Source organism: Hydra vulgaris, chromosome 11, assembly GCF_038396675.1.
Source record: "Hydra vulgaris chromosome 11, alternate assembly HydraT2T_AEP".
NCBI lineage: Eukaryota > Metazoa > Cnidaria > Hydrozoa > Anthoathecata > Hydridae > Hydra > Hydra vulgaris.
In genome coordinates, this window is record NC_088930.1 from 27759031 (window position 1) to 27774178 (window position 15148).

Here is a 15148-nt window from a genome sequence, read left to right on the forward strand (position 1 = left end):
GTACAAAACTTAAAACTTTTTGCTTAAGCGTGCCTATTTCGCAAAATCAAATTCTTTTTTGTAGTTTAAAATTATAACAAAATGCCAAATGCGGTTTCAGTTTATCAAAATCGTGTTCGTATTGGATCGGTGTTTATAGGAATAGTAACTTTTCTTTGTATAATTACTTCAACAAGTGTACCAGTGTGGAAAATAACTAAAACGTTTTTTGTTCCTGAAACTTCTGGGTTGTGGCAGTTCTGTAATAAATTAAGCAAAGGTTGCACATCGTTTGAAAATGTTGAAGGATTTATGAAGGCTTGTCAAGCCTTTGGTGTCATTGCAACTTTGCTTAGCTTTTTAACAGTTTTGGTAGTTTGGTGTCAGTGGTTTTCATCTAAAGTCAACACTGTTGCTATATTATATGTTAGTTCAGGTTAGCTAATTTTTTTTTCTGCTTTGATAACTAAATTTTTAATTCAACTAAAACAAAAGACAATAAATTTTGATTCAAGTTAAACTAAACGTATGGTTTGATGAACTGAAACTGTTGCCTAATAAATGTAACAGTTTGTGGAGACGTTATAAGTCACACTACAAACGAATTATTGTACGTCACCAAGTCGTACTTTGAATTTATGACGTTAAAAACGTCATGATAGAAACCATGCTGGTTTTTAAAAATATTTTTAATAAAATTGGCTAAGCCAGCAATGGGTAACACAAAATGATATTTATAGCTTATTTTTTTAACAAAAAGATAGTTGGCGTCCAAGACTAGTAACTAACCCTTAGCGTAATAATATGTTAAAATTTTCTCCATTTTTGTATCTTATATTAATTAAATTACGTTTTTATACCATTATATACGATGCATGATAAATTATTACTTATTCATACTATAAGCATTAAATTTGTAACAAAGTTGCTATAATTATTGTGTGTTATTTTTACACTTGTTATTACCATATTAATTGCATCCTAGTCACAAGAAATTTATTCTTACGACTATAATTGCATTATTAAGATCATTTTGTGGACAAATGTTTTAACATATAAAAAATTAGTCAGCAGGGTGAGATTCGGTAATGCATATTGCACCAATATTACGCTCTTACTTTTTTATTTACTAACACAATAAAAAATTATTAGTAATAATGAAATTAGTTGTAAAATAATATTTCTTTAATTAGACAAAAGGTATACTAAAAGCGTGAAAGTTATTCAATTAAGTCTTAAACCATGACAATCGGTATTATTAAGAGCAAAAAAGAAATAAAAAGAAGCTGATCAAAGATATAGGTTCTGAAAAACATATAGGTTCTGAAAAAGAGCGTTGGAGTTACCTAAACTATGAAATCTTCTAAAATATAGTCTCTTTTGCAAGAAATAAAGATCAAAAAAAAAAAACAATCCACAAATTTTATCTATTTACTTGAAATATTGTTGGATGTATTAAACTATATATTCCAAGCTATTATTTGCCAACAGAAAAATTATTAGTCTGAACGACAGTGATTTTGCACCCCAATAAAACTATAAAAAATTTTTACCTTTCATTTTTTTTTTTTTTTATATTCTTATATATATTTTTTATATTTCTTTTTTTTTCTTACTATATCTAAGTAAATAATAATGCAAATAAATATAAATAGTAGTTAAATAATATTGTCAAAATTATTGGTTATTTAAAAGCATAGGTTGTATATATATATATATATATATATATATATATATATATATATATATATATATATATATATATATATATATATATATATATATATATACATATATAAATAGAAATTTATTGAGGTAAGCACACCAGAATTGCCTGTAGGCTATAAAAGACAACTCGATATTAGTAATAAAATTCAATAAATATATTTATTAAACTAAATAAATATTATAAACCTATTTTTGTAATACTATAATATTTAGCAATACCACATAACAAATAATTAAGGTTATCAATATATTGAACTTAAAATTTGGACATTAGCCTTTGAAAATTAAAATTAAATTTTGAACTTTAACTTATACAGAAAACATTTTGTTAATTAATAATGTTTACTTATTACTACTTTGTAAATGAATAATAGGCCAGGGCCATCCCGAGGAAAAGAGGAGGAAGAGGGGGAGCGTGAAAACTTTTGTTCAAAAATAATTTAAATCTTTCCATATACATTCTTCTTCGTTTTCACTAACCTATGGGGTACCTCCAGGTTCTAACTCCAATGTTACTGTTAATTTGTTGTTACAGTATAGTTACTGTTGGTTTATAGTTACTCGGTAATTACTGTTAGTTTATAGTTACTGGATAGTTACTGGATAGTTACTGTTAGTTTATCATAAGTTAATAATTTAAATCTTTCCATATACATTCTTCTTCGTTTTCACTAACCTATGGGGTACCTCCAGGTTCTAACTCCAATGTTACTGTTAATTTGTTGTTACAGTATAGTTACTGTTGGTTTATAGTTACTGGATAATTACTATTAGTTTGTAGTTACTGGATAGTTACTATTAGTTTGTAGTTACTGAATAGTTACTGTTAGTTTGTTGCTAATTAGTTACTGTTAGTTGGTTGCTAAATAGTTACTCGATAGTTATCCAAATCTTATTAGCGAGCTGAGCTTTTGAAGCCCTTGACTTATTTATTTGTAGCAACCTTGACAAATTAAAAAATTTCAGTCTTGCGACTTTTTATCAAAAAAATATTAAAATGCAAACGACAAGAATAATACTAATTTACAGTTTATAATTCACTAAATAATACATAAAAAATTTGAGGATGAAACTGGATGTTGTTGCCATAAAACTCTCATACAGCGGGAATATTTTAAAGATCTAAAACAAACACATCATTGATTTTTTTTTTGCTTTGCAATAGTTAAACCACATGGCATTTATAGCACTTTATTTCAATTGCTCTTATTTTAGGATATTTGATTGACCCTGCGGCGCATTTGACAACTGCCCCGTTGTTGTCACGCCACTGAGTAAAATCAGACCCTTAAAAATTGATAAAATATCAATTTTTAGGATCTGATTTTACATTTTTTTTAGGATCTGTTTCAGCTTAAGACTAAGCTTTTTTGAGTTAAGACTGTATTAATGGCACGTCGATGTCCTTCAGGAAGTACTTAAACTTGAAAATTCCATTTATTCCAAGATAAAATATAGTTTAAAGTTTATTTTTCCAGGAAATACTTATTATATTGACTTATTTTTATTTATAACTTGACTTATTTTTATATATAAAAGTTATTTAATCAACAAATAATTTTGAAACAATTGCTATGTCGATAGCCAATATATCTTTTTTTTGTGTGGCATTTATGTGTTTTGGAAGACAATGACTTCACCTAGAAAGTTTTTAACGCACTTAATATCTAAGTATATATTTTATTTTTATTGTTTTATATACAAAAAGAGAAAGCAAATACTATTTTTTTTTTAATTACTAAACAAAATCTTTTAAATATATTTATTGTTGACCGCAGTTTAGTTATGGGCGAAATGTCACTTTTTTGCACTATAAGTTCCTCTTGTTTTATAGGAGTATGTATGGCTGTCTCATTATCGATTTACGCATCGAAGTATAAAGACATAGAATATGGTTGGGCGTTTATTGTTGGTTGGTGCGGTGTAGCTTGTTCATTTATAGGATTTTTTATAAAACTATTGTTATAAGTTTATTTATCGTTTTTTTTTTTAACTAATCATTTCAGGCAGATTCCCCTTAAAAACATATACCCACTTAAACACTTCATGTATAAACTTTCAGCTCTGGGTTCCACTAATTTCAATGAAATTATTAAGCAATGATTGAATCAGTATCTCTAAACATCTTAGATGGAAAATTAATTAAAAATTTACTTCTTTTATAAATTTAAAATCCCCCAAAAATGAATGCAAATAAAATTTTTAATTTTTAAAATGGTTCAATTTATGCATTATGGCCCCCTACTGTTTGATAATTTAATTTTAAGTTTGCAATTATCTTATTTCTAGATAATGTTAGACTTGTTCTAATCCACCAATGTTATATTAACTAATTTACAAACTCTTTAAGATATTTATTTTGCATTTTTTTGGCAGTACTATGGATGTAGCTTTTAAGGGGTCACTATCTTTATAATAGGAAATCTAGTTCTTAATACAATAACAATGTATATTTTGAATAATAGGAAATAAGAAAAAAAATTAGAAAAGTATTGGTTTATTACAATAACAGCATATTTTTTGAGTAACATAAAATGATTAAAAAAATATAAGTTTTGAAAAAAAGACATGCAATAAGCAAACATTTTATCTAAAAATACATCTCTGAGTTATTAAGATTTGAAATATTTGAATCAGAACCAAAATAGAGTTTTTTTTAAGAATCAGAGGATGGTGCTGCAGATGCAGGAAGAATCATTGTCGGCTTCTTATTATCAATGCGACAAGCCATTTAGTTAGAAACGACAAAACAGTTCTTTTCTTGGAGCTTATGTTTCTTTTTCTCCTCTGAATTACGATTTTTTTTCTGTTTTTCTTCTTCGAGAAAGCCACTTTTGAAAGCACATTTTGAGCCTCCATAGATTCATGCACATTAGTGACCCTTATTGTTTTTGTTTGAATAACCTCCTTGAGTTTAACTCGGTTTACTGAAAGTAAACCAGGTACTTCTGCTAAATTGAGGCTTTTCCCATATGATTCCTCAATGAATGATGGGGACATTTCATGTATTTAGTTTCAATATTTGGCTGAACCATACCATCCTTTTGTTTGGGCAACTTTGGATTGTGATCTTAGAGTTGTTGCTAAGAGCCCGTCTTTTGAGGTCACATTTTTGTTTTCTTTGGAGTAGAAGATTGTAGAGAAACATCATCAGTTTTATCATTAAGGAGAGCTGCTTGTTTAAATTTATTCAGTTGCATATCATCAACATTTAGACCATTCTTACTTATTGCAACTCTCTTAGCAGCTGCAGCGGCGGTTTTAAGCACAGGCAAAGCAGGCATTTGCCGGTAGCCTCGTGCTCAGGTGGCCTCGCATTTTTTTTTCTTAGTACAAGTAATATAAAAAAATTTTCTTAGTACAATAAATATAAACAACGAAACTCATTTATTAAAATTCATTATAATGTATGCTTACAGTATTTTTATAAACAGTATTTTTATAAAATATTCAACTTTACATATACATCTATTATTATGTGTGTAGCAATTTTCTTTTGCGTTATACATAATGCCTGGCAACCATATGAAAGAGTATGCGGTTTCTAGTCTCATATACATTGACAATGACTGTAACAAATATATCTTTTCCCATATACACCTACACGTCTCAAAGGCTTTTTCTGATTTTCCATCCTCCTAACTGAATGACTTTTTGTTTGTTTGTTTATTTATTTTATATAATATTGTCTTTACATTTTTACTGTTGCACAAGACATAATCTGAGCAGTGATGGGATGTTATGCTGGTTCCGGGTATTTGTTGTAGCGGTTTCTCTTTGAGCCATAGATCAGTGTTTATTCCATGTATAGGTGTTTTATCCATTGTGGATTCGATGAAGTATGGCTACATTTGCTAACAGTTATTGACAATAGTCCCATAAGCGGGGCTGCCCCCTCCCTGGGAATATCCTTGGTGAGTTGGTGAAGTCTAAAGTTGGAGACTCTCCTTGCATTGCTGTTAAAGCCATCTTGGGTTCTTTGATTTACGACTGGCACTTTCGTTATTATTGTTGTGGCTTTTATATTCACTCCTTACGCTGGCTTTTGATTAGACTCGACGTTACAGAACTTACAACAAAGACTGATTTTTCTTTTACTAATTTATCACATTTACATACTATTTTTATTATTTTACATTAATGTTTTCATGAGGAAGCTTGTTCCTTCCTTCTGACTTTGAGTCTTTATGCATTCTATGAGTTGAGTTCTTTATGTACATTTTAATATAGAAAATCCTGGTACGTTTTTGGTTTTATATTGAAAAGATTTGTGGTTTCTGTAGTATTGTATTTGTTTGACGTCGCTATGCCATTTTTGTTTTTGTGAGCACTTTAATGTCTTCATTAACGATCTTTTTATTTTTCCTGACAACAATTTTGTTTTTAATTTCTCGTTTGTTATAGTTTGTTATATTGCTATAGCTATAGTATGATTGTTGTTGGTATAAAAAATGTTGTGTTATGATTGTGTGCGAGTTACAATTTTTTGGTATAATGTAAATAATGAATGATGTAAAAATAGAGATTATTTGTTTTCCATTTCACTTCTAAATTATAATTCTTATAGTTCAGACGTTCTTTTTTGGTGTTCTTAGTAATTTATGCGATTTTAATATTGACGATTTTTGCTTTTCTCCTGGTTATTCTTCTGATTATACATTTCATATTGACGACTTCTGCTCTTTCCTTGGCTATTCTTCTGATTATTCGCTTTTATATTAATATTATATAAATTATATTATATATTTATAAATAAATATCAAACTTTAGAAAAAGTTTAAATTTATATTCATCGTTATTTAACTATGAATCCTCATCGTGATCGAGACACTGGAAGAAAATGGGCTTCGGGTGCCGAAAAAAAAAGAAATAAGAAAAAACATACAGATATGTTAAAGAAAATTAAACCAGTGACAAGTTTTTTTAATATATCATCAGGTACTAACACAACTTTTGATGCAGGTGCTAGTACTTCGCAAGATGTTTCAGAAAAATTGGTAGATATTTTATCAGACCAGTCTGAAACATCTTTAGCGTCTTTATCTTTTGATGTTTCAAATTCTGAAGTTTCTACTGTCCTATTACCGGACACCCATGAAAAAGATTTTGAAATTAATTTGTCTTAAGAGTCTTTGTTAGCTTCTAATGATTTTGTTTTAGCTTCGAATCCTCAATTGCATAAAGCACAACAAGACATAACTGATGTGGTTATTGTTTCCGACGACCCGGCGTTATGGCCTATTTCGTTTAATGAACGAGAAAGAGTCGATATTGTTAAAAAAGGACCGACTCAGGTTAAACAAATAAATTTTAAAGCCGATAAATCGGGTCGCAGATTTAATACTAGTTTCTACACGAGAGTTCTTGCTAACGGTGAAGAAGTTTCTACAAGCTGGCTAGTGTATTCTATACAAAATAATTCGGTATTTTGCTTTTGTTGCAAAATTTTTCCTACCCGAAAAATATGTTTATCGTCGACTGAAGGTTATTCAGATTGGAAAAATATAGGTTCTAGCTTAAAACAACATGATAAATCTCAGGATCACATTAGCTGTATGCAAAAATGGATGAATATGTCAGTTAATTTAAAATCAAATGCAACAATTGATCAAAATTTGCAGAGAATGATAGAAAATGAGAAGAAACATTGGCGCTTGGTACTTGAACGTCTTTTTGCTATAGTGCTAATGTTAGCTGAAAGATCATTACCTTTTCGTGGACACCGTGAGCAACTTTATCAGCCTAATAATGGAAACTTCTTGGCAAAAGTAGAACTTATTGCAAAATTTGATCCAGTTATGTTAGAGCATCTCAAACGAATAAAAAATAAAGAATGCTTTGACACTTATCTTGGAAAAAATGTGCAGAATGAAATAATTGGACTTATATCGAGAAGAATACTGAAAACTATTGTATCTTCTGTACAGTCATCAAAATATTTTTCTGTTATCATGGATTGCACTCCTGATGTAAGTCATACGGAACAGCTTTCAATTCTTTTGAGATGCGTTAAAATTAATCAGGAAGAAGTACAAATTGAAGAATTTTTTTGTGGTTTTTTTCACATAACTGATAGCACTGGTTCAGGTTTACTTGAAACTTTTTTAAATTTATTAGCTGAGTATAATTTGGATCTAATGAATTGTCACGGGCAATCGTATGATATGGTGGTAACATGCGAGGGCAATACAAAGGGGTTCAAGCTTTGATCAAAGAAAAAAATCCCAGAGCTCTTTACGTTTCATGTGCTAACCACACATTTAATCTAATGGTATGTGATGTTGCGAAATCAGTATCAATTACAATTAACTTTTTTGGTACTGTTCAACGAATTTTTACATTTTTTGCTGCATCAACCGTTCGATGGGACATACTGCAAAGTGTTTGTAAAATGACTGTTAAATCATTATCAGATACGCGTTGGGAAAGCCGTATATATAGTATAAAAGTTGTAAAAGATAATTTGGTTCAAATTATAGAAGCTTTATACAAAGTTGCAGATTCAAGTTCAATTGGAGTTGCTGTTTCTGAAGCTAACGGTCTTGCAAATGAGAAATCCTCATATCAGTTTATACTTTCACTTACAATTTGGCATGATTTATTGTTTGAAATTAACAAAGTAAAGTTATGCAGAATCCCTCGGCAGATATTTCTATTATGATAAAAATGGTGGAAACTACGAAAATTTTTTTAGAATCATTCAGAAGTAATGAATCATTTGAAGCGATTATTAAAAAATCTGAAGGAATAGCTATAAAATTAGGTACTGAGCCAGTATTCCCTCAAGTGCGGCTTAGCCGAAAACGACGTTTTTTTGAATATGAAGGAACTGATACACCTCTAAATGGAAAGTCTAAATATAAAGTAGATTTTTTTAATGCAATAATTGATGTTGCATTAGTAAGCTTAAATGAAAGATTCAAAATGCTTGATTCATACAACAAAATATTAGGTTTTTTAACCCGTACCGAAAAAATGCGAAGTTTAGATGCAAATGAATTGTTGAATGATTGTAAAAATTTAGAAATATCACTGAGAAATCCTAGTACAGAAGAATCGGACGTGAACCATGAAGAGTTATACTCGGAAATAAATACATTTTTAAGAATGGAAGCTTCGGCGGAATCGAAAGATGCACTGGAAATTTTGAAGTATATTACGGCAAATTCTTTAATCGAAATTTTTCCAAATTTATTTATTGCCCTACGAATTTTACTAACTTCCCCTATTTCAGTGGCAAGCGCAGAGAGGTCATTTTCCAAATTAAAACTCATAAAAAACTATTTACGTTCCACTATGGGTCAAGACCGCTTATCTGCATTAGCTTTAATTTCCATTGAAAATAAAATAAGTCGGTCCTTGGACTGTTCTAATTTAATTGATGAGTTTGCGTCTTTAAAAGTCAGAAAGGTTAAGTTTCAAGTCAATGTAATCGATCCTCCTAAAATCTGCGAAAAAAATAAATGGTATCGCATTTTGAGTAGCCTTATTAGCGCATCTTCATCCAAAATAAAAAAAATACTTAATGTACATTTAAAACCTATGTGCGTTTTTTGCTTCGTTACGTTCTAATAAATATCCAAAACACAATAGAACACAAGAATTAAAAACTCAACTAATATAATAGAAAACTTGCCTATGGCCTCGCATATGGTAAATCCGCCACTGAGCAGCTGCTACGATATTGGCAGCGGATGCCCAATTGTTCCATATTGATCTTAGGATATTCATGAATCTTTCACAATTTATTGTTTGGAAAGAGAAAAAGAGTTCATCTTGCGTGTTATTATAATATCAATGGAGCTGTTGATTTGGTGCTTGGTCTAGTAGCTGTGTAACTCCAGTAATAAATCAATTTATTTACCTCTCCAGGCGGAGACACAAATAAATTGATTTGCTTTTCACGCAAAAAATTAAGAAATTTAAAGTCAAACCGCGACGAATGACCATGTTATAGAAGCACAACTGGTTGCTCTAAATCTTGTTCGGTGAGATGTTTATCAAGTTTCTTATACGCAGCCAATAATGAACAGTTATCTTGTGAACCACTCTCTGTCTTGGAGATGATCAAATTTTTGTTGTTACTGATAGCTTTTGTGGTGCAGTCTGGCTCGTTATGCCTATGCCAGAAAATATTACCTGACACTATCAAACCTCTCCTAAAGATATAAATATTATATTTCACTTTTTAAAAATATAAAACTATAAAAACCACAACTTAAGTTATGAAAAGTTGTTTAGTTGTCTCACCTGATAATGAAACAAATGGGTTTATAGTTATGTTCTCTTTGTTTTCGCAAATAGTTTTTTCACAGGTCTCTCCTTTGCCAGCATAAACTAACCCAATGGCAGTATTATGTTTAGACCGTAGTTGACAAACTGTGGTGTTTCATCATGACTGAAAACTCTTTCTGTTGTAATTTCACCAACCCAAACACTATTTTTTTATTTTTTCATAGTTCTTCATTATACTACAAGTAATCAGTTCATCAGCTAAGGCATCTGGGATAATAAAAAGTTATAAAGTTAATAATAAAATCAAGTTACATAAATTATCAACGTACAAAACATATAAACTTATTCAAGAATAAAAACCAAGTTGTAAAACACTTGAGAATGAAATTGAAAGTTGAGTTGCATTAATTTGAAATATAGTCATAATTTAAACGTGTTATGAGTATACATATTTGTGAACACCCTTTAAATTTTATTTTTTTGTTCGGACTAAGATTTTGTAGTTATAAACTGGAAATATGTTCTAAAGCTAAAAGTTTAATAACTTTTTTTCTATACCTTTTACTTATTTCTTTTATTATATAATATTTATTTTACTTTATTCACTTTTTGTTCAAAGCAAGCATTTGTAATTTTAAATGGTTCTCTAAATAGTTTACTTTTAATGTCTTACTTGTGAAATAGACTATTCAAAATATTACTTTGTTTTTCTTTCCTTACAATTTTTTTGCGGGAGGGGGAATTGAATGCTGACGTAATTTTTTGAGGGTTTCTGGAAATTTGACAAGTTATTGACAAGAGAGAGGGGGAGGTAAAAATTGCCAAAAAATGACGTAGAAGTTGACGTAGTTAATAGACAGCCCCTTATACTATAGCATAACCAAATTTATACCTGTTCAATTACGAATTTTACACCATATGTTACAAAATTCGTAAATGTATAAAAAAATTTTGATGGTTTTTTTTGGACTTTGTAAATAACTCCAATATATGGGAAAGCACATATGTTTTCTAAATAGCTTTATGAATCTCAAAATATTTTATGAAATATTTTGTTATATTTTAAATTAAACATCAATTTTAAATAGTCGTATCGCTTTAGATTTCGATTAAATGGTCTCTAAATTCTTCTAGTTTTTTAAATGGTCTTTAAATTCTTCTAGTTAATTTTAAGTTTCTTTATTTATTACTCTGGAATGAATTTGGTCTAAAAAATATGGTTGTTTTACTCGCAAGTTTCAACACAATATGGATAAATATACATTCCTTATTCTTAAATCTTAGCAACAGACAAGTAGTTTAATAAAAATATTACAAACAAAACTCCCTTTTTTTTTTCTTATTAACATAATTACTAAAGAATATCTTTTAGAGCAAGCAAATTAAGCATTCTGTTCACTTTTAAGGCTCGCTTTTTGCTATCAAAATTGAACAATTCTACAAAAAGTTATGGCATTTTGAGTAACGAATTGTTGATATATGGATTTCTTGAAGAAACTGTGATCAAATTTGAGTTTTTTTTTAACTTAAAAAGTCATAACTTGGTCAATTCTTATTAAAATACATACGACTTGGTATCAAAAAATAGGTCTAACAAAAGGCAATATGTATACAAAGGGTGTACAAAGGACACTAGAAGGGTCTACAAAACTCTTTATTCTATTGAAAAATGTAGATTTTTTAAATGAAAATATTGTTTAATTGAAATTTATAACTTTTATTTGTATTTTTTAATATATTCTAACAGGGTACCGTAAAATATGATTTTGATACTTTAGATTGATAGACTAGAAGTCCTTTTGGCTTCGGGCGCACCCAATATCAAGATTATTTTTCAGTATCTTCATATCTAAATGCATGCAATTTAGTATCAAAAGAAAGAAAGGTTTTAGGGATAAACAAGTGAAATGGGTGCAAGAGGGTATTATTCGGAAGCTCTACTCCTCTCACATCTTGGCTTAGGTGGGTTAAAACTTAAATATTATTTTTTTGTAATAATAAATAGTATTTATATAAAACACCCATTTTTCATAAAAAAATCAAACTCAACCATACTAAATTAATATACAAAAAGATTATATACAAGTATCAACTTAATTAATATATACATACACACTATACATGCACCTATCAATAAATGTATATAGAATCAGCCAAGTGAATCTATATAAACTTATTATTAAGTATATTTATAGTTGTTAATAACTACATTACTGAATCCTCTGCTATCCCTTCTGCCACCAGGAGGTTTGTATTTAAAATAACGCAGGTCTTTACCGCCATTCTGGGACCATATGCGGAAGGCCTCTTTTGATTTAGGCCCAAGGTGGCTTCAGCGCCAAATCAAGAAATCACTCCTAAAAAATTAAAATAGTGTTCAAAAAATTAAAATGAAAAACAAAAATTAAAACACAGTAAAAAACTTTTGCGCTTCTTACCACCTTTAGTGTCTCTGAAATACCTTTTATATTGTCACTTCAAGGCAACTTTCACAGCATCAAGACAAGCAGAAGACATTTTTTTAAGCTGGTTATCAATGAAGCTTTTACGAGTGTCAGTGGCTAGCAATGGAGCATATACTGATTTTAAAATATTAGGGGCAAGAGTATTCCCAAAAAATTATAATCTTCTGCAAAACTGAGCAGCTGGATTAGATTTACAATTTGTAACTATTAGCAAAACTTTTTTCACTAACTGAATACCAGAAACATGATCAAAAGTTGCATCCTCAGCTAAAACATAAAACTTTGTCATCCAAGGCTCAGTAAGGAGTTTTCCAAACAATGCAAGCACGCACATTTCTTTTATGGCAGTTTTTTTACAAAATCCCCGTCTTAGAATTGCTTGCAAGATTTTACATTCAACTGTTCCAATTGTGAAGAAATGTTTAAATTTACTGTAAAGCTTCATAAAAATGAAACAAGTATGAAAAAGAATATGAAGCCGATTTCCACGATATTTAGGAATAATACTTCGTAGTAGATCGTTTTCATATAAAAAATTTACAAATCCTTATGGGTCACCTTTGACGTCTATAAACCTCATTTTGTTCATGGCTAAAACAACTTTAACTGTCATACAATCATTTCCAAATAATTAACAACTCTCACGCTCAAGAGACTGTAATGCTAAGCGACATGAAACTGCAATTGTGTCAAGAGGATGCAAATGGCAGTTCAGCTCATTCAAATTCTTGCCCGTGGTTGCACAAACTTTGCTTATAGTAAGATGGTTGACTGCAACTCTGTCTGACATTGTGTTAGATATATTTTCAATAACCGAGCTACGAAATTCAACAAACCTACTTTGGTAAAAATCTAAATAAAAAAATGCCATATAATCAATTGAAGTGCATATATGACTTTTATAATCAAATGCTGTTCCTCATGGTAACTGATCTACAGCAATAACAAGACATTTATCTTTAGATGTTAAGTTAATGCTATTAACGTGGACACTTTCTTGTGTTGTAGCATCAAACCCAAGAGTAAAATTAGTATTATGCACTGCCCACTCTGCTACTTGCAAATCTGAAACACTGCCAAGTTCACGAGCCTTTTGCTCAACAGTTATTCGATGAGGAATATTACTAAAAATAACACCCATATAATGCCCAATTTTGCTCATAAGATATGGAATGTTACCTGTTGGTATATTACAACATATTATAAATTATTATTAACAACATATTATAAATTATTATTTTTATTTGTAATGAATATGTTTTTTAATCTTCTGGCACAATGACATTTCTTTCCTCCTTAATTTGAAGCAAATCATTCTCCAAACTTGCAATTACCCTGTTACTTGTTAAAATAGCAGCATTATGCTTAGTTTTGAGTTGCCTTAACTTGTGCTTTTCATTTAATTTTAAAGCTTTTTTTTTAGCTTTAAAGTAATGAATCTGTTAACTGTAATTTTATTTTTTTGTGTTTTCAGATCTGGTATTTCTACCCTTAAAGCTTTAATTATTTTTTCTTTTTGTTTAACATATTGTCTTAGAACACATAATTGATTTGGCATGCTGTTTAATTCAGCTTTTAATAGTGCTATCTTGCTCCGACATTCTTTGTAAGAGTTAGCAAACCGAGAAGACAAGTAAGATAACCTACCTTTTAGTTTTTTTTTTTAGGGCCTAATTTCTCTCTAAATATATATTTAGTTACGTCTCCTTCACTATAACCTGCCTATGTTGATGTTCCACCAGTTAAAGGAGACAAAACATTCGTATTGGTATATGAAACATCTGAGGAGCCTGATGATTATACAATATTAGGCAAACTTGATACACTTTTTAAATAGGTTTATTGCAAAATTCAAAAAAACGCTTACAGTCCTCAGCCCTGTTAAAATTTCTAGCCCAAAAAAAATGATTTATTTATGAGACTCCTAACCTGATTTTTATATGGTCTATCTTAAAATGTTTAGTGACTTGTTGAGATGTTTTGAGAAACGAATCACTATTTTTTGTAAATAATAAAAAAATATGTTCATTTCTGTGAACTGTATTACACTCTGTAGAGTCAATGGCTATTTGCGATAATTCAAAATTAGCAGTTAAATACTCATTGCATTCACCATAAAACACAAACTTCGTTTTTGGCCCTATGATAGCAGAAAAAAAAGTTTTATTTTTATAAATAAAAATTAATATATATAAATAATGGTAAATTTAATGATATTACAATTTAGTACAATTAAATAATCTATATGTGAGTGTATCGCATTATTGAAGCTTAAAACAGTTATCTAATTAAGGTATAGTGTTAAGGTGTCTGAGTATGCTTTTTTTCTAATAAAATTAGGGAGGTAGTAAGAAAAAAGGTTTTTAAAGGTGAGAGAATATATTAGAAAAATGAACCAGCATTCCTTTGATATATATATATATATATTATCAAGTATATCAAGGACATCAAGTATACTTGATGTCCAAAAAACAAGCAAATTTTTAACAACAATCAAATTAATAATAAATAAAATTTTACATCAAAGAAATCCATGCAAAACTAAAGTTCCATAATTTTAGTATTCAAAAAATATCTATGTTGATATATATTTCTAAAAGAATAATAGAGCAAAGCAAGTTTCGATGCAACTCTTGAACAACAAACTTGAAAAAGCGTGTCACAGAATTTGGCCGAAAAACGGTTCCGTAAAATCCGGATTTACGCGAACCTACTATTATACATTCACATTATTTACATGG

At 29.5% G+C, this 15148-nt stretch overlaps 3 protein-coding genes across 3 annotated transcripts; all 3 read left to right on the forward strand.

The window, feature by feature from the left end:
• The first annotated feature begins 7 nt into the window (after positions 1-7).
• Positions 8-3680, forward strand: LOC101234713 (epithelial membrane protein 2). The gene is made up of 2 exons (XM_065810648.1): positions 8-415; positions 3542-3680. Exons 1-2 carry the CDS (start codon positions 82-84, stop codon positions 3673-3675), a joined length of 468 nt encoding a protein of 155 aa, XP_065666720.1. The 5' UTR covers positions 8-81; the 3' UTR covers positions 3676-3680.
• A 2832-nt stretch (positions 3681-6512) lies between these two features.
• LOC136086957 (zinc finger MYM-type protein 1-like) lies at positions 6513-7916 on the forward strand. The gene is made up of 2 exons (XM_065809458.1): positions 6513-6675; positions 6868-7916. Exons 1-2 carry the CDS (start codon positions 6513-6515, stop codon positions 7914-7916), a joined length of 1212 nt encoding a protein of 403 aa, XP_065665530.1.
• Positions 7917-8373: 457 nt separating this feature from the next.
• On the forward strand, positions 8374-9279 carry LOC136086958 (zinc finger MYM-type protein 1-like). Its single transcript, XM_065809459.1, has one exon. It carries the CDS (start codon positions 8374-8376, stop codon positions 9277-9279), a length of 906 nt encoding a protein of 301 aa, XP_065665531.1.
• The last annotated feature ends 5869 nt before the right edge of the window (positions 9280-15148 follow it).

Excerpts from the sequence above, each read along its gene's own strand:
- LOC136086957 (XM_065809458.1), top strand. The coding sequence starts at position 6,513 with ATGAATCCTCATCGTGATCGAGACACTGGAAGAAAATGGGCTTCGGGT. Across the intron at positions 6,676-6,867 it reads AACTTTTGATGCAGGTGCTA|CTTCGAATCCTCAATTGCAT; the intron begins GTACTTCGCAAG and ends ATTTTGTTTTAG.
- LOC136086958 (XM_065809459.1), top strand. The coding sequence starts at position 8,374 with ATGGTGGAAACTACGAAAATTTTTTTAGAATCATTCAGAAGTAATGAA.
- LOC101234713 (XM_065810648.1), top strand. The coding sequence starts at position 82 with ATGCCAAATGCGGTTTCAGTTTATCAAAATCGTGTTCGTATTGGATCG. Across the intron at positions 416-3,541 it reads TATATTATATGTTAGTTCAG|GAGTATGTATGGCTGTCTCA; the intron begins GTTAGCTAATTT and ends CTTGTTTTATAG.